This window comes from Podarcis muralis, chromosome W (assembly GCF_964188315.1).
Source record: "Podarcis muralis chromosome W, rPodMur119.hap1.1, whole genome shotgun sequence".
Taxonomy (NCBI): Eukaryota; Metazoa; Chordata; class Lepidosauria; order Squamata; family Lacertidae; genus Podarcis; species Podarcis muralis.
Window position 1 is genome coordinate 14,736,557 of NC_135674.1, and position 25,558 is coordinate 14,762,114.

At 45.8% G+C, this 25,558-nt stretch overlaps 1 protein-coding gene across 6 annotated transcripts in view; it reads left to right on the forward strand.

Moving 5' to 3' along the window:
* The window catches only part of LOC144326369 (ubiquitin-conjugating enzyme E2 A), a 32,670-nt gene extending 9,514 nt beyond the window's left edge, over positions 1-23,156 (forward strand). For 4 of the 6 annotated variants that reach the window (XM_077922935.1, XM_077922936.1, XM_077922937.1 and 1 more), the window contains one exon: positions 1,037-3,289. In XM_077922935.1, the coding sequence (XP_077779061.1) occupies positions 1,037-1,165 (129 nt within the window). In that variant the 3' untranslated portion in view covers positions 1,166-3,289. Of the gene's footprint in view, positions 1-1,036; positions 3,290-22,533 lie in introns of those variants that run through there. The other 2 variants (XM_077922934.1, XM_077922933.1) reach the window with 2 other exon arrangements.
* Positions 23,157-25,558: the final 2,402 nt, after the last annotated feature.

The window sequence follows — 25,558 nt, forward strand, 5'->3', positions numbered from 1 at the left end:
TAAAGAGCAAGTCCTGGTTTCAAGCTTAAGATCAGCTCTTTCGTGGTGGCCTCAAACAACCCTTTGGCTGCAAGGGGAATCCCTCCCTTAATTCAGGATGCTACAGTCTACACATGCTGTGGCTGCCTGCCCTTTTCCCTGAGCTGTAAAAGCACCTTCAAGAGGGTGATGGGAGGTGACACAGTCATCTTCCAGATGTGCAAAGAACCACCCTCGCCACACTAAACGTGACAGCAAGCCTCACACCCAGATCTGAAGCATTAATGGGAACCTAGGAAGCTACCTTATAAGGAGTCGGATCCACTACTCCATCTAGCTTAGTAATGTCAACACTGACTGGTAGCAGTTTGCCAGAGTTTCAGGCCTGGAGAGGCTGGGGATTGAGCTTGTGCTGTTCTGCATGCTGAGGTTACAGCTGTTCCCTTTAAAAACAAACTAAGATTGTAGTCCCCATGGTTCTGAAGAAAGGGCTAATTTAAACAGGAACAGAGGGACCTTCCCTGTACCACGTCAGGACCCCTGAGCCCATTTAGCTCAGTTTTGTCTTCACTGATGGGCAGAGGCTCACCTGGGTTTCAGGAGACACACCTTCAGTCCTACCTGGAGAAGCTTTCAAGGACTGAACTTGGGATCTTCTCCATGCTCTCCCCATTGATCTATGATGGCTCCCTCTCTTCTCCTCCCCTCCTCCTATGCAGGAGGCCTATCTCAGCTTGTCATTATAATGTATATATGTCAAGGGCTTTGAGATGCATATAAAATCAGGCTCAGCATTATTAACTGGACTTAGATAAGCCATGGTTCCCCTTCCTTCCCTCCTCTGAGGCTCGCTTTAAAGCAGCAAAGCGGACAGGAGCCACCCGCTTTGCTGCTTAAAATAGTTTAGTACAACATTTGATTCAGAATATTTTTTTTCATGTTTTCCTCCTCTAAAAACTAGGTGCGCCTTATGGAGCGAAAAATACGGTAACCATTTTGCTTGCTTTGTTTGAAACCTCATTATGAAGCCTGATCCATCTTTTTCTTCTCAAAACAGTCTTTACTGGATGAGCCTAATCCAAACAGTCCTGCAAACAGCCAGGCAGCTCAGCTATACCAAGAGAATAAGCGGGAATATGAAAAACGGGTTTCTGCAATAGTAGAGCAGAGTTGGCGTGACTGTTGACCCTGGATGATGCGTATGTATGAAGTGTCTGAGTTCTCCTAGCATCACTGCATTTACTTTAAAAAGCAAAATAGCTGTTGTGCTGTTGCCACTCAACCTTACTGAAGCTTCTTTCTCCTTGGACAACAGAAAGCAACCCCTCCCCCATGAGGTCAAATGTACTGTACTTGGGTTACTTGTAAAAGACTTAATAAGGCTGAATTCCACTTTCTGTGATCTACCACCTCATATTAGGGCAGTATTGTGCATTTCTCTAGTGCAGGGACATCCAACTCCCAATAGACTGCAATCTGCTCACATTATAAAAAATCTGTCAGTGATCTACTCATTGTCGTAAAAAGACTAGCAGTTATCTACCCATAATTGTTGAACTTTTTTCAGGAAGCCAAAGTTGTGGTTGGGGTTGTTGTTTTTTTGCTTCTTTTTGCTTCTTTTTAAGGAGATCGCTGAGGGGCCAGAGATCTGCCAGGAACACCCCACAATCTACCTGTTGGACATGCCTGCTCTATTCTACACTAATATTTTAATTGTAATTGTGTTATACACAATGTAGCTAGATTTTTTAAAAAGAATGTTTATCTACAATATACATTTTTAACTGTGACTCAAGTGCTGATCTATCTAGGCTGGTCATTTAACTGCTTGTATCAACTTCAATGCATCTGTAAGTACTGTGTGAAGAACTAACTTTTCCCTGCTGTTTTCTCATTCTTCCTTTTTTCTGTTCAGCAATGTGATGAAAGCATTTCAAATTGCAAAATGGGCTATTATTTTAAGCTCATCAGAGGTGAGGGAAGCAGGTTACAGTTTGCTCTGTGGGTCATGTGCAAAGTGATTTATCATTGTAGTGTGATAACATATCTAAGGAAGTGCTAGGTATCCTTTCTTTTAAGAATATCCGAACTGCTTAGTAGTTTTCAAGGCTTTTTGAAGATTGCTATGGGACAAGGGTTGACAATAACTTTGTGGCGCGCAAAGAATGAGAGAAAAATCAAAGTGCTTGTTTCCCTTTCTACAGGTGAAACTCGGAAAATTATAATATCGTGGAAAAGTTCATTTATTTCAGTAATTCAACTTAAAAGGTGAAACTAATACAGTGGTACCTCGGGTTACATACGCTTCAGGTTACAGACTCCGCTAACCCTGAAATAGTACCTCAGGTTAAGAACTTTGCTTCAGGATGAGAACAGAAATCGTGTGACGGCAGCATGGCAGCAGTGGGAGGCCCCATTAGCTAAAGTGATGCTTTAGGTTAAGAACAGTTTCAGGTTAAGAACAGACCTCCAGAATAAATTAAGTATGTAACCAGTATGTAACCAGTATTACGTATGTAACCAGAGGTACCACAGAGAAAGATGAGAGACATGAGACCTAGCAATGCAGAAGAGCTGAAGGCTGCTATTGAAGCATCCTGGTCTTCCATAACACCTCAGCAGTGCCACAGGCTGATAGCATCCATGCCACGCCGCATTGAGGCAGTAATTGATGCAAAAGGGGCCCAAACCAAGTACTGAGTACATATGCATGCTTCTACTTCTCAGAGGTCCAATGTTGCTCTATTTGCAATCCTTGTTTTGCTGATTTCATTTAATAATCTAATTTTCTGAGATGGTTAATTTGAGGTTTTCATCAGCTGTACGCCATAATGTCACAATTATAACAAATAAAGGCTTGACATATCTCACTTTGCATGTCATGAGTTTATCTCATATATTAGTTTCACCTTTTAAGTTGAATTACTGAAATAAAAGAACTTTTCCACGATATTCTAATTTTCCGAGTTTCACCTGTATAACTAATCCTTCTGTCTCTTACTAGAGAAAATAAGATGCTACTGCTTTGCTTTCTGTTTTAAAAAAAAAAACAGTAAGGAGGTCACAAGTGCTATTACTGCATTTTTCAATCTCTCACCTCCCTTATCAAGTTGTTCAACCTTTGGAAAAGCAGTTTTGTAAGCTCAGTTTCTACATTTTAGATACTTTAAGCAGCAGTGTCGGAGGAGACTGATCAATGTGTTTGTCTGCTCTTCCAGTGTCTTCTGTGTATATATTAATTCAACTTCACACAATTAACCCACGTACAAAACATTTTACAGTTACTTGTAAATAAATGTATAATCTTAAAGTGCTTATTGTTGAAGGCGGCAAAATACCTATCACTATTTTTATTCTGGTAAATGTTCTGGAAATAATAATGCTGCTGCTAGTTGCCCTTCTTCAAGCTGGCTTCACCTGCTTGGGGAGCTTATATTATAGAAACAGTCTGAAGCAGCTTACCTTCCATATGCAATTGAAATTATTCAACCCCCATTGCAAATCAGGTTTATTTGCAAACAGCTGAAAGTCTGTAAATTTTGATATGAGCAAATCAAACAAAAGCAATTGAAGTAGCTCAACACAACGGATGCTTCAAGTGGTTTCCCCAAATTCAGCTGAAATTGCAACTTATATGGCAGGCATAGGCAAACTCGGCCCTCCAGATGTTTTGGGACTACAACTCCCATCATCCCTAGCTAACAGGACCAGTGGTCAGGGATGATGAGAATTGTAGTCCCAAAACATCTGGAGGGCCGAGTTTGCCTATGCCTGTTATATGGGCTTCTCCAGCCTCACTATTATTGAATCCCCTAAATAGAATACAACAGGTGTTGTCTCAAGCACACCTGATGCAACTAATTAAGGGCTTTATTAGTTGCACCAGGTGTGCTTGAGCTGCAACACATGAAATACCAGAGCTGGCTAGGGGGTTGTGGAGTGTCAAATTTGGCTGCAAGTTAGAAATATGGCCATAGCTGTCAACTTTTCCCTTTTCTTGTGAGGAATTCTATTCGGAATAAGGGAATTTCCCTTTAAAAAAGGGAAACGTTGCCAGCTATGAATATGGTTAAGTCAAGAGAATGGTTCAAGAAGGTCAGAGAAGAGATCATTGGCCTTCACAAACAAAGAGCAGGATACAAAACGATAGTGAAGGTGCTGAATGTTCCTAGAGACACTGTTGGAAGCATAGTTTGGAGGTTCAAAGTTAAAGGAACAGTGGCCACACTACTTAGATGGGGCAGAAAAAGGAAGCTATCTAATAATAATAATAATAATAATAATAATAATAATAATAATAATAATAATAATAATATAATATCTTTATTGTCATTACCCCCTCTCGGGGACAACAAAATTACTTGACTGCTCCATAAAAACACTAATTAAAACAATACAGTATAGTACAGCAAGGAAGATTAGATGACTTTCAAAGTCCAGGCTTCCCATTCGGCGCCGAGATCGCTCTGGAGAAGAAGCTGTTCTTAAGACGGCTCGTTCTTGTCTTCATCGTCCTGTATCTCCGTCCCGACGGCAGGAGCTCGAAGAGACAGTGACCAGGATGCGATGGATCTTTTACTATGTCCAGTGCCTTCCTATGGCACCTTGTGGCATAAATCTGCTCTAAGGTGGAGAGTGGGCAGCCAACAATGCTCTCTGCTGCCTTAACAACTCTGCACAACCCCATCCTGTCCTGGGTAGTACAGCTTCCGTACCACACACATAAGCCATAAGTGAGCACGCTCTCAATGGCACAGTGATAGAAGGCAAGCAGCAGTTTCTGCGGAAGATGGTTTTTCCTTAGAATTCTCAAAAAGTACAGTCTCTGCTGCGCCTTCTTCACAAGCCCCCTTGTGTTGACACTCCAGGACAGATCCTCTTGTAATTCAATGCCCAAAAATCTGAACGTTCTTACCCTCTCCACACAGACCCCATCAATCAAAAGTGGCTGGACATTGCTCTTCTGTCTCCTGAAGTCCACCACAAGCTCCTTTGTCTTCCTTGTATTTATGAGCAAGTTGTTAGCTCTGCACCACTCTGTCAGCTGCTCCACCTCATCTCTATAATCCGTTTCACCCTCCCTTTCAGAGATGAGCCCAATCACGGTTGACAGCAACCAGATTTCTGAGATGGTAGGCTGGGAAAAACCCTCAGTGACTGCAAAAGAGCTGCAGCAAGACTTGGTGGCAGCAGGCACTGAGGTTTCAGTGAGCACAGTAAAGCTCATAGTAAATGCAGGGGGTTTCCATGCCAGAACTCCCAAGATTTACACAATACTGACCCAAAAGCACAAGAAAGGTTGGCTCCAATATGTTCAAAATAATATACATAAGCCACAAAAGTTTTAGGATTCTGTTCTGTGGAGCAATGAAACAAAATTGGAACTTTTTGGCCCCATGGATCAGCACTACGTCTGGAGGAAGAGGAATGAAGCATACGCTGAAAAGAACACTCTGCCTACAGTGAAGCATGGTGGTGACTCGATGATGCTCTGGGGCTGCTTTCCATCCTCTGGCACTGGAAACTTGCAGTGTGTGGAAGACAGGATGGATTCACTGAAGTATCAGAATAGCCTAGGAGGAAACGGGGGTGTGTGTGATCCATTGGAGCAGTCAAATACAACATTCCTTGTTTCCCTAGAGTGGACACAGACAGGGGGTGTTATTACAGCCAAGGTAGAATTTCTTGTTACACCTGGTCTGGAATATCCTTCCACCTGCATGTGACCAGGTAGGTGGACGTGACCCTTGCAGACTCTACAAAGGGGCCAGTCATGCAGCCATCCCTCCTCTCTTTTGCCACTCTCTTCCATTTTGGCCACTGCTCCTGATGCTGTCTGCTGGCTCTGTGCCAGCAGCACATCGGCCCATCCTTACAAGGATGTAAGCCACACTGTATCTGTAACTACAAGCTAAAGGCTGCCTTCAGGGATCATACTGTGAACTGAACGTGAGTAAACTTCATTACTCATAAGGAAAAGATTTGTGTCTTTTATTTCTTTTTAAGAGGGAACAAAGGGGTCTTACCAGGAATATACTCCAATCTGGGCATGCCAAATTGGATTGCTTAACTAGATTCAAATGAATCTGCAAACTAGCTTTCTGCCGTGTGAAGGCGAATGAGCTCTGAGATATCTATCTATCTCACTAGCATGAGTGAGGAAGGATAACATTTAATCAATATATCCTCTCCTACTGTCCACAACATTCCCACAGAAACGTCATGTCATCTGCTGAAGTTTAGGCGTCTTTGGATTTTCCAACAAGACAGTGATCCCAAGCATACCTCAAATTTCACCAAGGGTGGGTTGCAGAAGTAGTCCTGGAAGGTTCTATAGCGGCCATCACAGTCACCTGACTTGAACCCCATAGAAAAAATCTGGTGGGATCTGAAGAAGGTGGTTGCAGCACACAAACCCAAGAATATTAGAGTCCAACAGGATCTCTGCCTTACATGGTATCTTACGAGCGAAATTCATGACACTCCTCTCACAAGTGGTGCCCTGCATGCTACTGAGCAAACAAAAGTGAAAAATCCAATGAGCTCTATAAGGCTTTAGTAAGTGTCTCTTGCTTCTTAACCAGATACAAGGTTAAGTAGGGTGGTTGTCCCCTGTTGCAGTTCATTAATGGTCACTGGAGTACTCCTTCCATGCATCTGGTTCTTAATTGCTGAACGCATTCTATGCCACCTTCAGCAGTTCCTTAGGGCTGTACATTTCCCAGCTTCCTCTGTAAATGCTGCAGTAACTTTTTACATTGGCAACTGACAAGCAAAACTATGTATGCATGTGTGCAGTGGGAACTAGATTTTGGACTAGATGACCCAGGGGGTCCCTTCGAACTCTACAATTCTATGATTGAAATGGTTCTTCTGACTAAATTGGGCAGTAGATTTAATCTCTTGGTACAAATATCAGAAAAGGCGTTCCACTTTCCCTCAACTATCATTGGGGGTGGGATGGATGCCTCTTCTTGGATAGCACCTGCAATGATCTTTGTGCATAAGCTAAAATTATTTTTATGCATATACAAAAGTTATGCACGCTTATTAGTAAACCAGCTTATTGTTCCTGGCTATGGAAGTTAGTAGGACCAGTAGTCTGGGATGACAGGAATTGTAGTCCAAAAGCAGCTGGAGACCCAAGTTTGGGAAACCCTGGGATAGAGGGTTGGAAGAGGTAGTAGTTTCTTAGATCCTTAACAAGCCTACATGTTCCTTAAGGGCTCGTGCTGCTGGAAGGGAAGGGCCTTTTCCATAAAGCCTAGTTTTGGAGTGAGAAAAAAGGGAAATTAAAATTTCTCACACGCACATACACACCACATGCCTTTGAATATTTTTTTAAAAGAAAAATCTGACTCTGGCTTTGCTGATTTCACCTCCCATTCCAGCTTCTTCAGGGCTTATATCAGGGATGGAGAACCTGTGGGCCTCCAAATGATGATGGACTCCCAATTCCCATCAGCCCAATATGACCAATGGCCAGGGGACTACATCTGGAGGATCACAGCTTCCTCATCTCTGGCTTTTAGGGCACAAATGCAGAACACACAACCTTGGGTAAACCAATCACCAAACACTAGTTACTTTGACAATGATCTGAAAAGGTCCCTGTTCTTTCCACAATATAACCCAACATTTTAAATACAAAACATGCCATTCTGTACATGTCCACAAATAAATAAATGTATTATTAATAGCAACTTTACATATAGGTTTCTTCATACTGCCACCTTTCAGTTTTTCAACTTTATTTTTTTTAAGGCAAAATAAAGAGGGGAATCATGCTTTTTTTTGTTTTTTATTCACTTTAACACACCAACAAAAAGACAAATATCCATATACATCAACACAAAGCAAAAAGAAAAAGAAATATATATCAAATAATAGTCTCAAAACAGTAAAATAAAAATGGTCTTTTTCTACAGTCCACTCCTTACTTCAGTTACTCACCATTGGCTTGCTGCCGAAACAGAACAAGATATTATTAAAATTTATTAAATTTTAATCTATCTTAGGTCATACATCATACTTAAAACTGCTACTGATATTATTCAAATGCTGTGACAGAGTTTAAACTACAATAATTATTTTTCAAATAGATTTTAAAGACTCCCTATTTTGAAACAAATACCTTGTTTGGTTTGGTTTGTATTTTATCAAACAAGCTATCTAATTCCACAAATTCAGCCAGTTTCTAAATCCATTCAAACCTTGAAGGAAATTTATCACTCTTCCAGTTTGCCGCAATAAGAACTCTTGCTGTGACCATGGCATATAGAAAAGCCCTCTTACCTTTTTGGGAATGTCCAAATCTGTAATTCCCAAAAGGTTGGCTTCTGGTTTTTTATTAAAGGATATTTTAAACATTTTTTTCCAATTCTAAATGGATATCCTCCCAAAACACCTTAATTTCCTTGCACTGCCACCACATATGAAACAGAGTACCTGGCTTTTCTTTACACCTCCAGCAGTTGCTTGGGACACTTTTATACATCTTGGAATGTTTCCAAGGGGTTAAATACCATCGGTGTTTCATTTTTAGGAAATTCTCTCTCAAAGAGTAGTAAGCTGTGAATTTCCAATTTGTTTTCCACAATTTTTCCCATTGGGTCATGATTATTGTGTACCCAAAGTCTTGCGATAACCATAGCCACTGTGACCTCCTCCTCGACTTCCCAGTCAAGGAGGAGTTGGTATACTTTCAAAAGTGTTTTAATTTTGGAATTCACCAAATGAGATTCAAATCTGGAAATCTCTGTGGCAAAACCCTTCAGTTTACTGGTTTTAAATGTCTCAAATAATTGGTGGTATTGAAACCAATCAGATATGTATTCCCTTATTTCCTCGAAATTTTTTAGCTTCAATTGGTTATCTTCTTCCTTTATGAGTACTTTATATGTTGGCCAAGCTCCCTGGGTATTTTTTCTCTTCACTGCACACACCTCTATTAGTGAGATCCACCAGGGGACTTTGGGCTCTAACAAGTTCTTATATTTCTCCCAGACAGTAAATAACGATTTCCTGTCAATATGATTCGATTTTTTTAAAAACGAACTTTAGCTTTCCCATACACCAAGTATGCCATCCCCATCAATTATCAAAACCCTCCAGGTCTAAGAGGTCCAGGTCTTGCAATGTACACCACTCCTTTAACCAGGTAAAGCAGGCTGCTACATAATATAATTTCAGGTCGAGCAGGGAGAAGCCTCCTCTGTCTTTTATATCAATTAGGATTAAATGTTTAATTCTGGGTCTTTTCCCTTGCCATAAAAATTTAGAAATCTGTTTTTGCCAATTCTTGAGACAGTCTGCTCCACCCAGTATCGGAATCATTTGGAATAAAAATATTAGTTTGGGGTGCACATTCATCTTTATAACGGAAATCCTACCCAGAAATGAAAGTTTCAACCTGCTCCAAATCTCAAGATTCCTTTTGATCTCTGACCAAGTTTTCATATAATTGTCCTGGAATAAATTTATATTTTGGGGGGCAATCCAAATACCTAAATACTTTGCTTTATTGCATATCTTCAGGCCCAATGTTTTTTCTAAGTCTTCCTTTTCCTGTGTTTGTACATTTTTAACCAACAGTTTTGTTTTAATGGTATTAAATTTAAATCCTGCCACTTGTCTGAAATTCTTAATCAGTTCTAACACTCTTGTCAAGCTTTCTTTAGGATTTTCAGTCATAATAAGTAGGTTGTCGGCAAAAGCCTTTAGTTTGTATGCTTTATTCCCCAGTGTAATACCTTTAACAAGCTGCTCTTCACGTATCGGAATATTCAGAACCTCCATCACTAGGATAAATATCAGTGGTGACAATGGACATCATTGCCGAGTTCCCTTACTTATTTTACACTCGTCCGTGATTTTACCATTGATCATTATTTTAGCCAATGGTTCCGAATAAATGACATTTATTCCTTTGCAAAGATTTTTGCCAAGTTCGTTTGCCAAGTTCGATTTCTTGTATTAAATTTTTCATAAACTTCCAAGAAACATGGTCAAATGCCTTTTTGGCATCGATCAGCATAATAGCAGCAGGTTTATCAATTTTATAAACAAGGTACTGTATTCTAAAGCAGTGTTTCCCAACCTTGTGCCTCCAGCTGTTTTTGAACTACAACTCCCATCATCCCTGACTAGCAAGACCAGTGGCAAGGGATGATGGGAATTGTAGTCCAAAAACAGCTGGAAGCACAAGGTTGGGAAACACTGTTCTAAAGCATTGATCACACATCTGAGATTGGTTTGCATATAACGTCCTGGGAGGAACCCAGTTTGATCTTTGTGGATTATTTCTTTCAGAACTGTTTTTAGCCTGTTTGCAATGATGTCAGCAAAAATCTTATAATCATTATTTAACAAGGCATTAGGTCTATAATTTGAGGGATCAGTTCCTTGTTTGTGGATGAGGATGATAAAACTTTCTTTCCACAAGTTCGGTAGCATTCCGTTTATGAAAATATCATTCATTATGTCTTTCATAGGTAAGAATAGTGATTCCTCTAATTTTTTAAATAATAGATAGTTGATCTTTGGATTGCTTGCTGCACCTCCAGAGCAGTTATTGGGGAATTCAATGTAGAGATTTTCTCCTCGGGGATTATGGGTAATTTGCTTTTATTCAAATAATAGGTCATTTTTTCAATTTTCTCCGGTCCTTCTTTATATAACTTTTTTATAAAAATTGGCAAAGTGCCTACTAATTTCCTTCGGGTCTTGGATCCACATCTCATCAATTTTAATTTTATTAATAATTATTTCGTCCTGTTTCTTTTTTAATTGCCAGGCCAGAAGTCTGCCTGAATTATTCGCAAATTCGAAATTTCTTTTTTCCTTTTAATCATTTTTATTAAGTTTCCATTTTATATAAATATAACATACTCAAACCTATCCATTCTGAAGGAAATCAGCCCTGAGTGCTCACTGGAAGGACAGATCATGAAGCTGAGGCTCCAATACTTTGGCCACCTCATGAGAAGAGAAGACTCCCTGGAAAAGACCCTGATGTTGGGAAAGATGGAGGGCACAAGGAGAAGGGGACATCAGAGGACGAGATGTTTGGACACTGTTCTCGAAGCTACCAGCATGAGTTTGACCAAACTGCGGGAGGCAGCGAAAGACAGGAGTGCCTGGCGTGCTCTGGTCCATGGGGTCATGAAGAGTCGGACACGACTAAACGACGACGATGAACATACTCAAATTTTTCACATTATATTCCGCTCTCACTAACACACAACTCCCCTCCCTCCCAGTCCATGATTACCTTAAATTATCTTTTTTAATTGCTGTAGTGGAAAAGCAGAAAACAATTGTTGTCAGGGGTTCAGGGAGAGAGGCGCAGATGAGGGAGGAGACTGAGAGCGAGGGGGAAGGATCCCAGGGCGACGAGGAAGAAGATGACAACGAGTCGAGGGGTTCCATGAGTCTCTCCAGTGAATCGGAGGATTCCCAAAAGGGAGCGCCCCTGGTCAGGCCAAGGGGAGCCGCAGGGGGGAGTAGTCAGGAGCAGGGCAGCAGCAGGGGAACCCCCAGTGGGAGTTGGAGATCTGGACCGGCTTCTCCGCCGGAACGGAGTGAAGGGGGTGGAGTTCCCAGTGTGTCAGACGGAGCAGAACAGGAAGCAGAGAGGGGAAGGAGATCGGGGCAAGACGTCCTGCCGGAAGGGGCGGAGAGTAGTACCGAGAGCAGTGTAACTGTCAAAAGGAAGGTCAGAAGCAGCGTACGCGCGCCAAGTTCAAATGTGGAGGCGCGCGGAAGTGAGGAGAGCCCGGAGGAGGAGCCTGGTCCCAAAGCACGGAGGAGGGGGGAGCAGGCGTCAGAGGATTCAGCCTCTGGGGAATCCCGGAGGGAGGGAACCCAGGGGGGCAGAAAGACCCTGCGGAAAAGGAAGGAGAGGAAGAGGTGGTCCAGCGCAAGCCTCTTAAACTGGTGTAGAGGCAGGACTGATTCAGAAGGGACTTCAGCGGTCTAAGCCTAACAGACGTGGGGTCACGCGCCTCGGATGTGGAGCTAACAATGTTCTTCAATAAAAGCTTTTGTACATAAGCTGGACTTGGCGTTGGTCTCTTGTGAGCTGGGACCTTGGGTGGCCCTGACAGTAAGTCCCTTCTCAAAAAGAACGCAAAATTTTTTTTTGCAAAGCTCACGAAGTGTGGCAGCCATGAGTGCGGAGGAACAGATGACAGCACTGCGGAACGCAGTCACCGAGCTCTCCGCTGTGGTCGTTGCATCTCAGAAGAAGAGTGACGAAGCGGGAAAGCGCTGCCAGGATCTGCAAACCAGGTGGGAGCGTGCATGCATAGAGGGGTTCCCAAGATCCAGATCAGAGGGTATTGGACTTGGAAGGCGGGGGGGCAGTTTAGTTGCCCACTTCAATGGGAACCTGAAGCACTACCCAAGTTTCAAAGCAGACGTCTTATATGCACTGCATTTGCTTCGTAATGACTTTAAAGATGAAGAGGAGAAAGTGGGATTTATTGTGTCTCATTTGCATGGGGACGCTAGAGCGTGGCTGCGCAATTTGTGGCGCGAAGATGGCCCTGCCCGCCGCGATTCTGACGAATTTATTAAAGCTATGGACGCTTGCTTCCAGTCAACCGTGGATGTTGATGTTGCGCGCAAAGAAATGCACGGACTCCGGCAAGGCAAAGCCACTGTGCGTCAGTATCATTCACGCTTTTTTGCATTGCTGACTGTATTGGGCTGGGAAAAGGACTCCAAACCAGTGAGAGATTTGTTCTGGGAGGGTCTCAGCGGCCCCATAAAAGATGAATTAGCCAGGGGTGACAGACCTCAGACCCTAGCAGACGTAGTACAGAGGGCTCTTGCGATTGGAGTGAGACACGAAGAACGTCCTTGGCACAGTGAGGAAGGTCGCCAGGTGCGTGCGCCAGCGAGGGCACCTCCTTTTATCCCCAGGGAGTTCGGCCAGGCACATCCCTCGCCTCTGGTGCGGCAGGGGGAGGAACCGATGGAGATTGGCGGCGCTAAGGCTCAGACAGCAGCCAGAGCCCCAACGTCCGGTGCAGTAAAGGCGAAGCCTCCTAGAGGGAACAGGAAATGTTACATCTGTGAGAGTCCACAGCACATGGCTAAAGAGTGTCCCCAGAGGCTCCAGAAGCACACTGCAGCGTTAGCAACAGTGGCAGCAGACGTGCTGCACGAAGAGCAGCCTCAGGGAAACGACGATGCCTGGCTGGAGACAGCGATGCTGGGGCTCAGCCAGGTGAGTCTGTAGAGCAGTCCCCAGCGCCTTTGCAGCACACAGACCCTTTACCACCCAAGCCAGCGGTGCAGCTCACTGCAACACTCCAGTTGCCGAATGGAACCACCCTGGAAGTCCCCATCACAATCGACTCTGGTAGCAACGCGGACTTTGTGGGGGTGCAGTTCGTCAAGCAGCATCGCATAGCGCTTCTGCCAGCTACGACGCCCCTGAACGTAGTCACGGTCGATGGCAGGAAATTGCTAGGAGGGCAAGTTGTGCAACAGACGCCTCCCATGGTGATGCGGATTGGAGATCACCGAGAAGTCATTAGCTTCAATGTCACCCGCCTGTCAGACACGCCTATAGTATTAGGCATGAGTTGGCTAGAGAGACACAGTCCAGCTGTAGCGTGGTACCAGCGGCAGATCACCTTTTGCTCATCGTACTGTGCTCAACATTGCATCCAGTCCAGCCGAGAGCAGGAAGCTCAGCAGCAGCTGCAACTAGGCATGGTGCAGGCAGTCCCTCGCAAGTACGAAGGATTTTTGGAGGTTTTCTGCGAGAAGGAAGCTGACCAGTTGCCACCCCACAGGCCTTACGACTGTGCGATCGACCTGCTGCCGGGGGCGAAGCTGCCGACTGCAAAGCTGTATTCCATGTCTGAAGATGAGATGCAAGAACTCAGGGAGTTCATAGAGCATAATTTGAAGCGCGGATTCATCCGGGAATCCAAAGCAGTGGGGGACAGTCCTGTGTTTTTTGTGAAGAAAAAAGACACGCCCCAGAAGAGGCTCATCGTGGACTACCGGGCCATAAACTCGATGACTAAGCCCAAGGCCTTTCCCATGCCCAAGATTGACGACCTCCTAGCAACCGTGCGGAAGGGGAGGATTTTCACCAAGTTGGATCTGCGTGGAGCGTACAACCTCATACGTATGCGGGAGGGCGATGAGTGGAAGACGGCCATGTTCACGCCTCTAGGCACGTATGAATACAGAGTTATGCCATTTGGTCTCCAAAATGGATCTCACTGTTTCCAAGCCTTTATGCATCACGTGCTGGCGGGACTCCTCTACAAGAAGTGTGTGTGTTTCCTCGACGACATCCTGATCTTCTCGGAATCGCCGGAAGCTCATGAGAGAGACGTAAAGGAGGTCCTGCAGAGACTACGGGAACACAGGCTTTACGCCAAGTTGGAGAAGTGCCAGTTTGATGTGACGGAGGTGGATTTCCTGGGCTACAAGCTGTCCGACAAGGGGCTGGCCATGGACAGCGTCAAGGTCCGCGCGGTGTTGGACTGGAAGAGCCCACGCAATCGGAAGGAAGTCCAGAGATTCGTCGGGTTTGCCAATTTTTACCGCAAGTTCATCAGAGGTTTCGCGAAGGAGACGGCAGCTATCACGGACACTCTCAGTTCCAAGAAGAAGAAGTTCGCTTGGACGGACCAGGCGGAGCGCTCTTTTCAGAAGCTTAAAAGCCTCTTCGCCTCCGAGGAGCAGCTGCTGCACGTGAATCCCGGCAGGCCCATGCGAGTCGAAACTGACGCGTCAGACAGAGCGGTTGGAGCCGTCCTTCTGCAAGAAGATCCGCAAGGGAATTGGGGACCTTGTGCTTTCTACTCCCGAAAGCTCAGCAAGGCGGAGCAAAACTACACTATCTGGGACAGGGAGCTGTTGGCCATTCACGCAGCTTTCAAAGCGTGGCGGCACTTCCTCATAGGAGCCAAGCACACCGTGCAGGTCCGCACGGACCACAAGAAAGAGTATTGGCGCACGGCGAAGCTCCAGAGCCAAAGGCACATGCGCTGGGCGGAATTCTTCGCGGATTTCGACTTCCGAATAGAGTACATCCTGGGGGATTCCAATGTCATTGCTGATGCGCTCTCCAGGAAACCGCAACATCTCAAGGAAGCAGCAACAGTAGCAGCCAAGCACATTTTCGCACCGCAGGCGTGGGCGTGCGCTGCCATCGCCGTCGACCTGGACGCGGTGCGACGCGCGTTGCAAACGGATCAGTTTGCACAATCCAAGATGGAGGAGCTGCGCAGGGGTGCAGCGAGAGACGATGAGTTCCAGCTACGCGACGGGCTGTTAACTCGCAAAGGTGCCCTCTACGTGCCAGGGGACGAGCTCCGCGCGAAGGTTCTGCAGCAGTTGCACGACACACCCAGCGCGGGCCACTTCGGCAAGGAGAAGACAGCGGAACTGGTGGCCAGGGACTTTTGGTGGCCCCAGATGCGGGGAGAGGTCGCGGATTACGTCGCCAGGTGTGACACCTGTCAGAGGTCCAAGCCAGTACACCAGAAGCCAGCGGGACTACTGGAACCGCTGGAGACGCCACAGCAACCGTGGGAGCGGGTAGCGCTGGACTTTGTTACTGATCTGCCCAGCTCCAGAGGCAAGACGGCGGTACTGGTGGTTGTGGACCTGTTCACCAAGATGGCGCACTTCATTCCTTGCGCGAAGGTGGCGACAGCGGAACAGACCGCCAAACTCTTCATCGACCACGTGTTCAGAGTGCATGGGCTGCCACAGTCCATCCTGTCCGACAGGGGGCGCCAGTTTGTTTCCAATTTTTGGCAGAAGCTCCTAGGTATCCTGCACGTCAAGATCAACCTAGCGTCGGCGAGACGTCCACAGACCAACGGCCAAGCAGAGAGGGTCAACGCGATCATGCAGCAGTACCTGAGATGTTACGCCAATCAGCGACCCGCAGCTTGGGTGGACTACCTGCCGATGGCTGAGTTTGCCTATAACAACACGAAGCACACGTCGACGGGGGTGACGCCGTTCTTCGCGAACAATGGGCGTCATCCCAGAACCTTCCCGGGGTTCGTAGCGACGGGAGAGGGGGTGCCGCAAGAGGCCGACCAGTTCGCAGCAGAACTGCAAGAGGTGCACGAGGAGCTGCGGAGACATTTGGAACTAGCCAAACAAGCCTATAAGGTGCAGGCGGACAGACACAGGAGGGCGGGAGAAGACATCCAGGTGGGGGACTGGGTATGGTTAGCAGCCCAAGCGATGCCGGCCAAGTCGTTAGCTAAGAAGAAGCTAGGACACAGGCAGCTAGGGCCATACCAAGTTGAGGCCAGGATCAATCCCGTAGCGTTTCGACTGGCCCTCCCCGAAGGCTCCAGAGTGCACCCGGTCTTTCATAGGTCGGTGCTCACCCCCTACAAGGCCCCGCACAGGTTTCAGGAGTCAGGGACGGCACCAGACCCACGCAGAGAGTCACCCAAGAGGGGGAGGTCACCTAGGGCAGAACCACTCAACGAGGTCACAGAGATCCTGGACTCGAGATGGGGGGAAGAGGGAGTAGAATACTTTCTCGCCAGAGAGGGTACCCCAGCCAGTGCCAACAGTTGGGTGCCGGACTACGCTTTGGACGAACCTCTTCTCAAAGACGAGTTCCATGCCCTTTTCCCACATAGGCCCATGCCAGCCGAGTACTTTGATGACTGGCTCTTTACGCCCACACTTTCAGCCAGCACTTTCCGGGGCTTTTCTTCCGCCGAGGAGGAAACGCCAGAGTCAAGCCCGCCCAGGGGATCGTGCTCGGGGGTGGAAACGGAACCCTCTTATTGGTGGGACGAGCAACCGGAGGAGGACTGGCGCAAGAGGTGGATGACGGGGCCTTGGCCAACAGCACCAGACGAAGTAACAATGGAAGAGGAAACTGAGAACACTTTGGGTGACGAACCCGAGTTTGAGCACACATACACCGAGCTGCTAGCAGAGGACATCGAAGTAGACGAACTGTATCCTGCATCTACCTCCGAAGAGACGCAGCTCCCACAACCTGCGCCCGACGGGCGGGAGGGGGGAAGGGGGGGCTTCGAGGGGGGGATGGATGTCAGGGGTTCAGGGAGAGAGGCGCAGATGAGGGAGGAGACTGAGAGCGAGGGGGAAGGATCCCAGGGCGACGAGGAAGAAGATGACAACGAGTCGAGGGGTTCCATGAGTCTCTCCAGTGAATCGGAGGATTCCCAAAAGGGAGCGCCCCTGGTCAGGCCAAGGGGAGCCACAGGGGGGAGTAGTCAGGAGCAGGGCAGCAGCAGGGGAACCCCCAGTGGGAGCTGGAGATCTGGACCGGCTTCTCCGCCGGAACGGAGTGAAGGGGGTGGAGTTCCCAGTGTGTCAGACGGAGCAGAACAGGAAGCAGAGAGGGGAAGGAGATCGGGGCAAGACGTCCTGCCGGAAGGGGCGGAGAGTAGTACCGAGAGCAGTGTAACTGTCAAAAGGAAGGTCAGAAGCAGCGTACGCGCGCCAAGTTCAAATGTGGAGGCGCGCGGAAGTGAGGAGAGCCCGGAGGAGGAGCCTGGTCCCAAAGCACGGAGGAGGGGGGAGCAGGCGTCAGAGGATTCAGCCTCTGGGGAATCCCGGAGGGAGGGAACCCAGGGGGGCAGAAAGACCCTGCGGAAAAGGAAGGAGAGGAAGAGGTGGTCCAGCGCAAGCCTCTTAAACTGGTGTAGAGGCGGGACTGATTCAGAAGGGACTTCAGCGGTCAAAGCCTAACAGACGTGGGGTCACGCGCCTCGGATGTGGAGCTAACAATGTTCTTCAATAAAAGCTTTTGTACATAAGCTGGACTTGGCGTTGGTCTCTTGTGAGCTGGGACCTTGGGTGGCCCTGACAATTGTATTTTGAGGAGTTAGGTGCCATGTCCCTTTCCCTTTAACACATGCAGTCTGGACTAGATACCCTGCTGCAATGGACTGGGAGGAACAGATGCCCCCATGGCAAACAATTGATGAAGCAGTAGAGCAGTTGCGAGGGATGGTTATGCAGACTGGACTTTACTTGCAAGGTTTTGCAGGGCCGGATGTTCAGCGTTTTACCGCAGGAATGAGAGCACGTGTAATGAAGGGTGCCCCTCCCCACATGCGAGGTCCCGTTAGCACTGCTTGGACCGGCACAGGGGGTAGCAGTGGGGGAGGTAGTTGTGTTGTTAAGTCAACTAGGAGAGATCCACAGGGAAAGTGTCACCAAGCCCCAGGCACATGCGGCAAGAGAGGGGGAGAAGTTTCAACAAGTCAAGAGTAGGCAAGCCAAGAAGCCAGCTAGTAAGATAACATGGGGGCAAATGTTCATGGAGCTTCTCAAGGCAGGGGTGCCTAAAGTAGACATTGATGGTGTTGCAACAACGAAGATATATAAGATGTGGAAACAGAGGTGTGCTGATGGTCACAGGGAGATAGACAGCAATCCTCAAGTAAGGGGAGCCGCCCCACCAGAGGAGGCATTTTATCCCTCTTGGAAGGAGGCCCAGGGGTGGGAGATACCACAGCCCATGGATTAGGGGGGTGGCAAAACTCCGGAGGTAAGGCTAATAAAGACAGCCATCCCTGGAGATCAGCGCCCTCATATACCTCTGACCATATATTGGTCTTGAACAAATGTGCAGCATGTAATGGCCCTCATGGATACTGGGGCCGAGGTAACCCTGATACATGGCAACCCCGATAAGCATCAGGGGGCCACAGTTTATATCAATGCTTATGGGGATGGGGAAGAGCGTACCACTCAGGTGGCAGTATGTCTAGCTTTGGGAAAGTCTAGACCCTTTTGGGCAGATGTGTTAGTCTCTCATGTACCTGAATATATCATTGGAATAGATTTATTGAAAGGGAGAGAATTTCAAACCCCATGGGGTCAGTTCTCTTTTGGGATTCGGGCCATAATGCTGGGAAGGGCAAAGTGGACCCCATTAAAAGTACCACCACCTTGCAAAGTGGTATATGTAAAGCAATATCGACTGTCGGGGGGGGGGGGCATAAAGAGATATCGCAAACCATTCAGGGATTTCTGGAAGTGGGAGTTCTAAGACCAGTGGTCTCCCCTTTTAATTCTCCAGTACGGCCACTGAAGAAGCCAGATGGCACGTGGAGAATGACAGTTGATTATCGGCAATTGAATAAGCATGCCCTGCCACTGGCTGTAGCTGTGCCAGACATAGTGACCTTATTGGTACAAATAGAGAAAAATGCTGGTGCTTTGAGCCAGGGGGCCACCAAGTGGCGCATTGGAAGATGGCCGACAATAACATCTCTCCGACCCACATGAGGTAATTAAGAGGCTGCTATGGGAAGTATGCAGTCTTCCCAACCCCCCAAGGAGATGGGGGGGGGACTTCCTTGCCAGCGGTGTCCATAATGCACCCCCGGAATCAAAAGAAGGGGGTGCCGGACACTTGGCACGAGCCCTCGGTGAAGTCGGCTCTTCCTGACGCTGTCTCCAATTAGCGCGTGCTGGTTCGCTTTAGCTCAGAAATATAATTGGAAACATATAATTGGAAAGAAGCTAAAGCACATACATCAAGCAAAGTTCGGGAGATAAGACTGCTGATTAATGGATCTCTGTGATCGGAGCGATGGGCGGGACAAATAAATCAAGTGATGAACCACCATTAAGAGATTGGTATGTTTGGAGTGAAACAGAGGGGGGTGGAGGAAAAAACTTTTATTTTCTTTGCCTTATGTGAGTATTAATAACCCTCCACCCCAGAAAGAAGATCGTTGCATGTTATTAATCACAAGCAGGAATTTAAGAACTGTGTGGAGTGAATTATTGATTAAAAGAGAGGATCGATAAACATCGGAGTACGGAGGAAATTTTTATGACGCAGCTCTAAATGGCGTCTCGCTAAAACAGGCTTGTCTAAGAAAGATGGGGGGAGGAGGACCAGGATCATCGGAATGCGAATGATGATTGGAATGTGATCTAACCTGGCAGAGCCCTCTGTGATATATTTAGCAAGCCTGGGAAAATTAAAGGACAGACCGAGGATAAATTCTTTACGGAAGTGTGGAATGGCGTCTGTCCCTATGTGATATGATTTTTGGAAGTGTAAAACCCACACAGAGGATGTTTGTTTCCAACCCGCTTGTGAAGATTATCAGAGATCGCAAAGAAAGGAATATATGATAACAACAAGAAGATGAAGAAAGTAATAAAGAGACTATCTGGACAGAACTGTCTAATTAAAGCAGCAATATAAGAGATGCTTGGACCCGTTCGGAGCTTGAAGTATGGGTACCCCCAACAAAATTTAAAAATCTGGCTGTATAATTTGGAATTAATGTGATTTGGAAATAATGTGATTTGATTGGCCTGTTTTGAGAGCCAGTATGGTGTAGTGGTTAAGAGCGGTAGTCTCGTTATCTGGGGAACCGGGTTCGCGTCTCCGCTCCTCCACATGCAGCTGCTGGGTGACCTTGGGCCAGTCGCACTTCTTTGAAGTCTCTCAGCCCCACTCACCTCACAGAGTGTTTGTTGTGGGGGAGGAAGGGAAAGGAGAATGTTAGCCGCTTTGAGACTCCTTAAAGGGAGTGAAAGGCGGGATATCAAATCCAAACTCTTCTTCTTCTTCTTAATAAAAATTATTTAAGATAGAAAAATGCTGGCACCTGGCATGCCGTAATTGATCTGGCTAATGCATTCTTCTCAATAGCAATTGCCCCTGAGTCCCAGGATCAATTTGCATTCACCTGGGAAGGCAGGCAGTACACCTTCCAGGTTTTACCACAAGGGTACGTGCACAGTCCCACGCTATGCCATGGGGTGGTGGCTAGAGACTTAAAGGAAGTTATACTGATCTCTAACTTGTTTATGGCCCATTACATTGATGATATTATGCTATCAGGACCTACAGAAGAGGAGGTTCAGCAGGGCCTAGCCATTTTAAGTGACCACATGAAAGCCCGAGGGTGGGAAATTAATCCCGGAAAGATCCAGGGACCAGCACGACAGGTGCAGTTCATAGGAGTGATCTGGGCAGGACCTATGCGGCATATTCCTGAGAAAACCCTCAATGTAATTGCCACTTTGCAGGCTCCACGCTCCAAAGAGGAGGCTCAATAGCTGGTGGGGTTTTTGGAGGCAGCATATCCTCCATTTGACACAGATATTGGGGCCAATTTACAACGTGACAAGGAAAAAGGCCCAATTTGAATGGGGGGAGCTGCAAGGGAAAGCCTTAGCTGAAGCCAAAGCCGCAGTAGCGACTGCCATGCCATTCGGACCCTATGAAAAAGGGCAACCTTTTGAATTGCAAGTGTCAACAGATAAGGAAATTGCTGTCTGGAGTTTGTGGCAAAGGGGGCCAGAAAGGGAAGCAGATTCCTCTAGGGTTCTGGTCAAGGAAATTGCCCACTGCATCATACACTCCATTTGAAAAACAGCTTCTTGCCTGTTACTGGGCCTTGGTAGACACTGAGCGCTTAACTGGGCAAGACCCAGTAATGTTAAGACCTGCCATTCCAATCATGGCATGGGTTCAGGATGAATCTGTTAGTCCGAGAGTAGGACGGGCTCAGCAGTCCTCAATTGTTAAGTGGAAGTGGTACACTGCCGACAGAGCAAGGGTAGGGCCTCAGGGAGTCAGTGCACTGCAGGAGCAGGTGCTAGCACTGACACCTACAGGGGAGGAGGTGCAAGAGAATTCTGTGGTCAAACTGGATAAAGTCCATTTCACAGATGGGTCGGCTGGATACCAAGGAAATGAGAGAGTGTGGTGCGCTGCAGCCATCAATCCTAAGAGAATCCCCAGCGATGGAGGCGCCCCCATAAAAATTAAGCAGCTAACACCTACCCACACGTTAAAGGGGTGGCGGAAGGTATTTGAGCAAGCTGAATTTGAACAGTCGTCCTCTGTGTGCTGGACTTTGCTCACAAGGAGTATTCTTACCAGTAACCCACCTCAAGGTATGGAAGGTTCAGCCATACGGTAAGCTACCCCTCCGGGCAATGCCTGATAGTGCAGGAGCAGATCTCATCACGCCTGAGGAAGTAGTGGTACCAGCTGGAGGGCAGGTAACAGTATCCTTAGGCATAGGGATTGCAGTGCCTCCTGGTACGTATGGGCGAATTGCACCGCGGTTGGAGCTGGCCCTCAAGGGCATCCAGATACTAGGAGGGGTGGTGGATACTGGTTACCAAGATGAAATAAAAGTACTACTGCATAATATTGGTGTGCAAGATGTGATTCTCCCCACAGGACAGCGAATAGCTCAACTTATCTGTGAAAAATAAGGATACCAACTATCCAGGGAGTAGCCGGTCCAAACCAGCCTACAAACAAAGGTAGCAAAGAGTCTGAATCAATAGATTCAGATTTCATGGCAGGACAAAAAGTATGGGTGGTGTATCCCAACCGGTCTGACCAACCAGGGGAAATAATTGGTAGGGGCCCGAGGGCCACCTATTGGGTGCTGCTATCCCAAGCCAGCGCTCCAATTTGTTTGGATTATGCTAAACTGAAGCAAAGAGAATGATAAAACGCATTTTCAGAGTTACCTTAAATGTTTATTAGTTGGTATTAATTTTGTTTCTTTCATTTAGGATCTCTTAAGTATCCCACAAGAACATGCACAAGCCTTCCTTTAATGAGGAACAACCTATCTTCTCCCAAAGACGATGGCTCCCAGGCACCCAGGACAAGCGCATGAACAGAACGGGGCAAGGGATAAGAACGATGTCCAGAAGATGTGGAACACCGTCACCCAAATGAAACCAAGGATGTAAAGGAAATGGAACATGCCACGGGGTGGAATGTAGTGGAAATGCGGAAGACAACTGTATTTTGAGGGGTTAGGTGGCATGTCCCTTTCCCTTTAACATCCCCAGTTGGATTCTTGTGTTTCACACACCTGTCAGGAGTTTCTTGGGTTCTTCTGTGTTGCAAGTGCTGGCTGGATGCCGGCTGCAGGTAGTGGGAGACTCTCAGCCGCTCTGTATTAATCATGAGTAATGCCAGGTGCACTTGATTACATCAAGGCAGACTATAAAAGCAATAGGTGGGGGGGGGGGGGAGCTTCTGCCCAGATCAAAGGACCTGATGCTGGGAGACCGACGGTCGGGGTCTTTCTCCTGCTGCTCTACCTGGGGGCTCCGGGCAGCTGAAGAGGAGATTGGGTGGCCCCTGTCGGGTATGTTTTATGTTATGCTTTGTTTGTTTGTTTGTTTGTTTGTTTGTTAATAAAACTGTTTTGGTTCCCCTTCCACCTCCTCATTCCTTTTGTCCTGATATTCTTTGAAAGAACTGCCGCATTTGGCAGCACAATTGCTTTTCATATTTCCCCTCTTTACTCTCTATTCAATTCTGATAATCACAAAATGTTTATTGTAAATCGGTGCTTTCTATAAACTATAGTCCTATCAGTGTTGTTAGATGTTCACAATTATCTTTCAAATACTCTACGAACTTATTGCAGTCTTTGTGAAATGTTTTGTCCCACTGGTTTCTGATTTTCCCAGTCAATTTCGCCAACTCAGCATATTCCAACATCTTTGTCTACCAGTCCTGGATCGTTGGTAAGTCCTGTTGTTTCCATCTGTGCGCTATTAAAACGCTTGCTGCAACAGTTGCATACCTAAACAGTTTTTGGTCTTTCTTGGGTATTTCCTCACCTAATATTCCTAATAATAATGCTTCTGGTTTCCTTACAAATGTAACCTTTAACATTTTCTTCAGTTCATTATATATCATATCCCAAAAGATTTTGACTTTATTACAAGTCCACCACATGTGGAAAAAGTTGCCTTCCTTGACTTTGCATTTCCAGCATTCCTTATTTTTACATTTTAGATAACTTAGTTGGTGTTATATACCATCTATACATCATTTTCATCACATTTTCTTTCAATGCAGTACATGCTGTAAAGCTAAGTCCCTCTTTCCATAAATTTTCCCAGTCTTCTAGATGAATATTATAGCCAAAATCTTTTGCCCATTTAATCATAACCACTTTAACTTCATCATCTTTGGTGTGCCATTCTAATAGTAATTTATACATTTTTGATAATTTCTTCTTATCATCCAACAATTCTGTCTCTAGCTTTGATCTCATCTTTTCAAAACCATTACCTATCTTGTCCTCACTGAATACTTTATTTACCTGGTGGTGTTGCAACCAGTCTATCATCAGATCTTTAACCTCCTCATAAGGTCTTAGCTTTGATTTATTATCTACTTCCATCAATAGATCTCTGTATGTTGCCCAGTCTCCTTTCATATTTACTTAAGTGCTATCGCTTCTAATGGTGAAAGCCACCATGGTGTTTTTCTTTCCAGCAAACTCTTATATCTGTTCCATACCTCATAGATAGACTTTCTTATTACGTGGTTTAAAAAACCTCTATGAACTTTGACTTTATCATACCACAAATATGTGTGCCAACCAAATCTATTGCTGTGACCTTCTAAATCTAGAAGATCTATATTTTTTTAACAAAATCCAATCCCGTAACCAGCAAAGGCATGCTGCTTCATAATATATTTTTAAATCTGGCAGTGAAAATCCACCTCTCTCCTTAAATCTGTAAGTAATTTATATTTAATTCTAGGCTTTTTCCCTTGCCAGATAAACTTTGAAAGCACTTTCTGTCAATCTTTAAATTGTCTCAGTCCGCTGGTCACTGGGATTGTTTGAAACAAAAATAGCATCTTGGGTACAACATTCATCTTGATTGCGGATATTCTGCCCCAAAGGGACAGTCTCATCCTTGCCCACACCTCTAAGTCTCTTTTAATCTCATTCCATGTCGGTATGTAATTATCCTTATATAAATTAATAGCTTCTGCTGACATCCAAATTCCTAAATACTTCACCTTCTTTACAATTGTTATTCCTGTCTTTCTTTGCAGTTCTACAGTCTTTATCCAAATTCTTAACTATCATTTTCATTTTGGCTTTATTCAATTTGAAGCCTGCTAACTGTCCAAATTCATCAATCATTTCTAAAACTTCTAGTGGTTCCTCTACTGTCAGTACCAAGTCATCTGCAAAGGCTTTAAGTTTGTATTCCTTAGTTCCAACTCTTATACCTGTTATTTTTCCACACATTTTTATCCTCTTTGTTAGGATCTCTAGGACTGTAGTAAACAATAAAGGTGACAACGGACACCCCTGCCTAGTTCCATTGGTTGTGTAAATATTATCTGTCAAGACATTATTCACTATTAGTCTTGCTCTTTGCTCAGTGTAAATAGCTTGTATGCCTTTAAGGAAGGAGTCGCCCATATTCATCGATTCCAAAATTTTTATCATAAATATCCAAGAAATATTATCAAATGCTTTTTTCTGCATCAATAAATACTAACCCAGCTTGTTCATCATTCCTGGCCTCAATATATTCCAGAATATCTATTATATTTCTTACATTGTCCTTCACCTGCCGGCCAGGAAGAAAACCAGCCTGGTCTTCATAAATCACATCCATCAAAATATATTTTAATCTATTTGCAAGGTTACTAGTAAAAAGTTTGTAATCATTGTTTAATAAGGATATAGGTCTGTAATTTTTGACTTGTCAATGATCTGTGTCTTGTTTTGGAATCAGTATGATATATGCCTCCTTCCAGGAT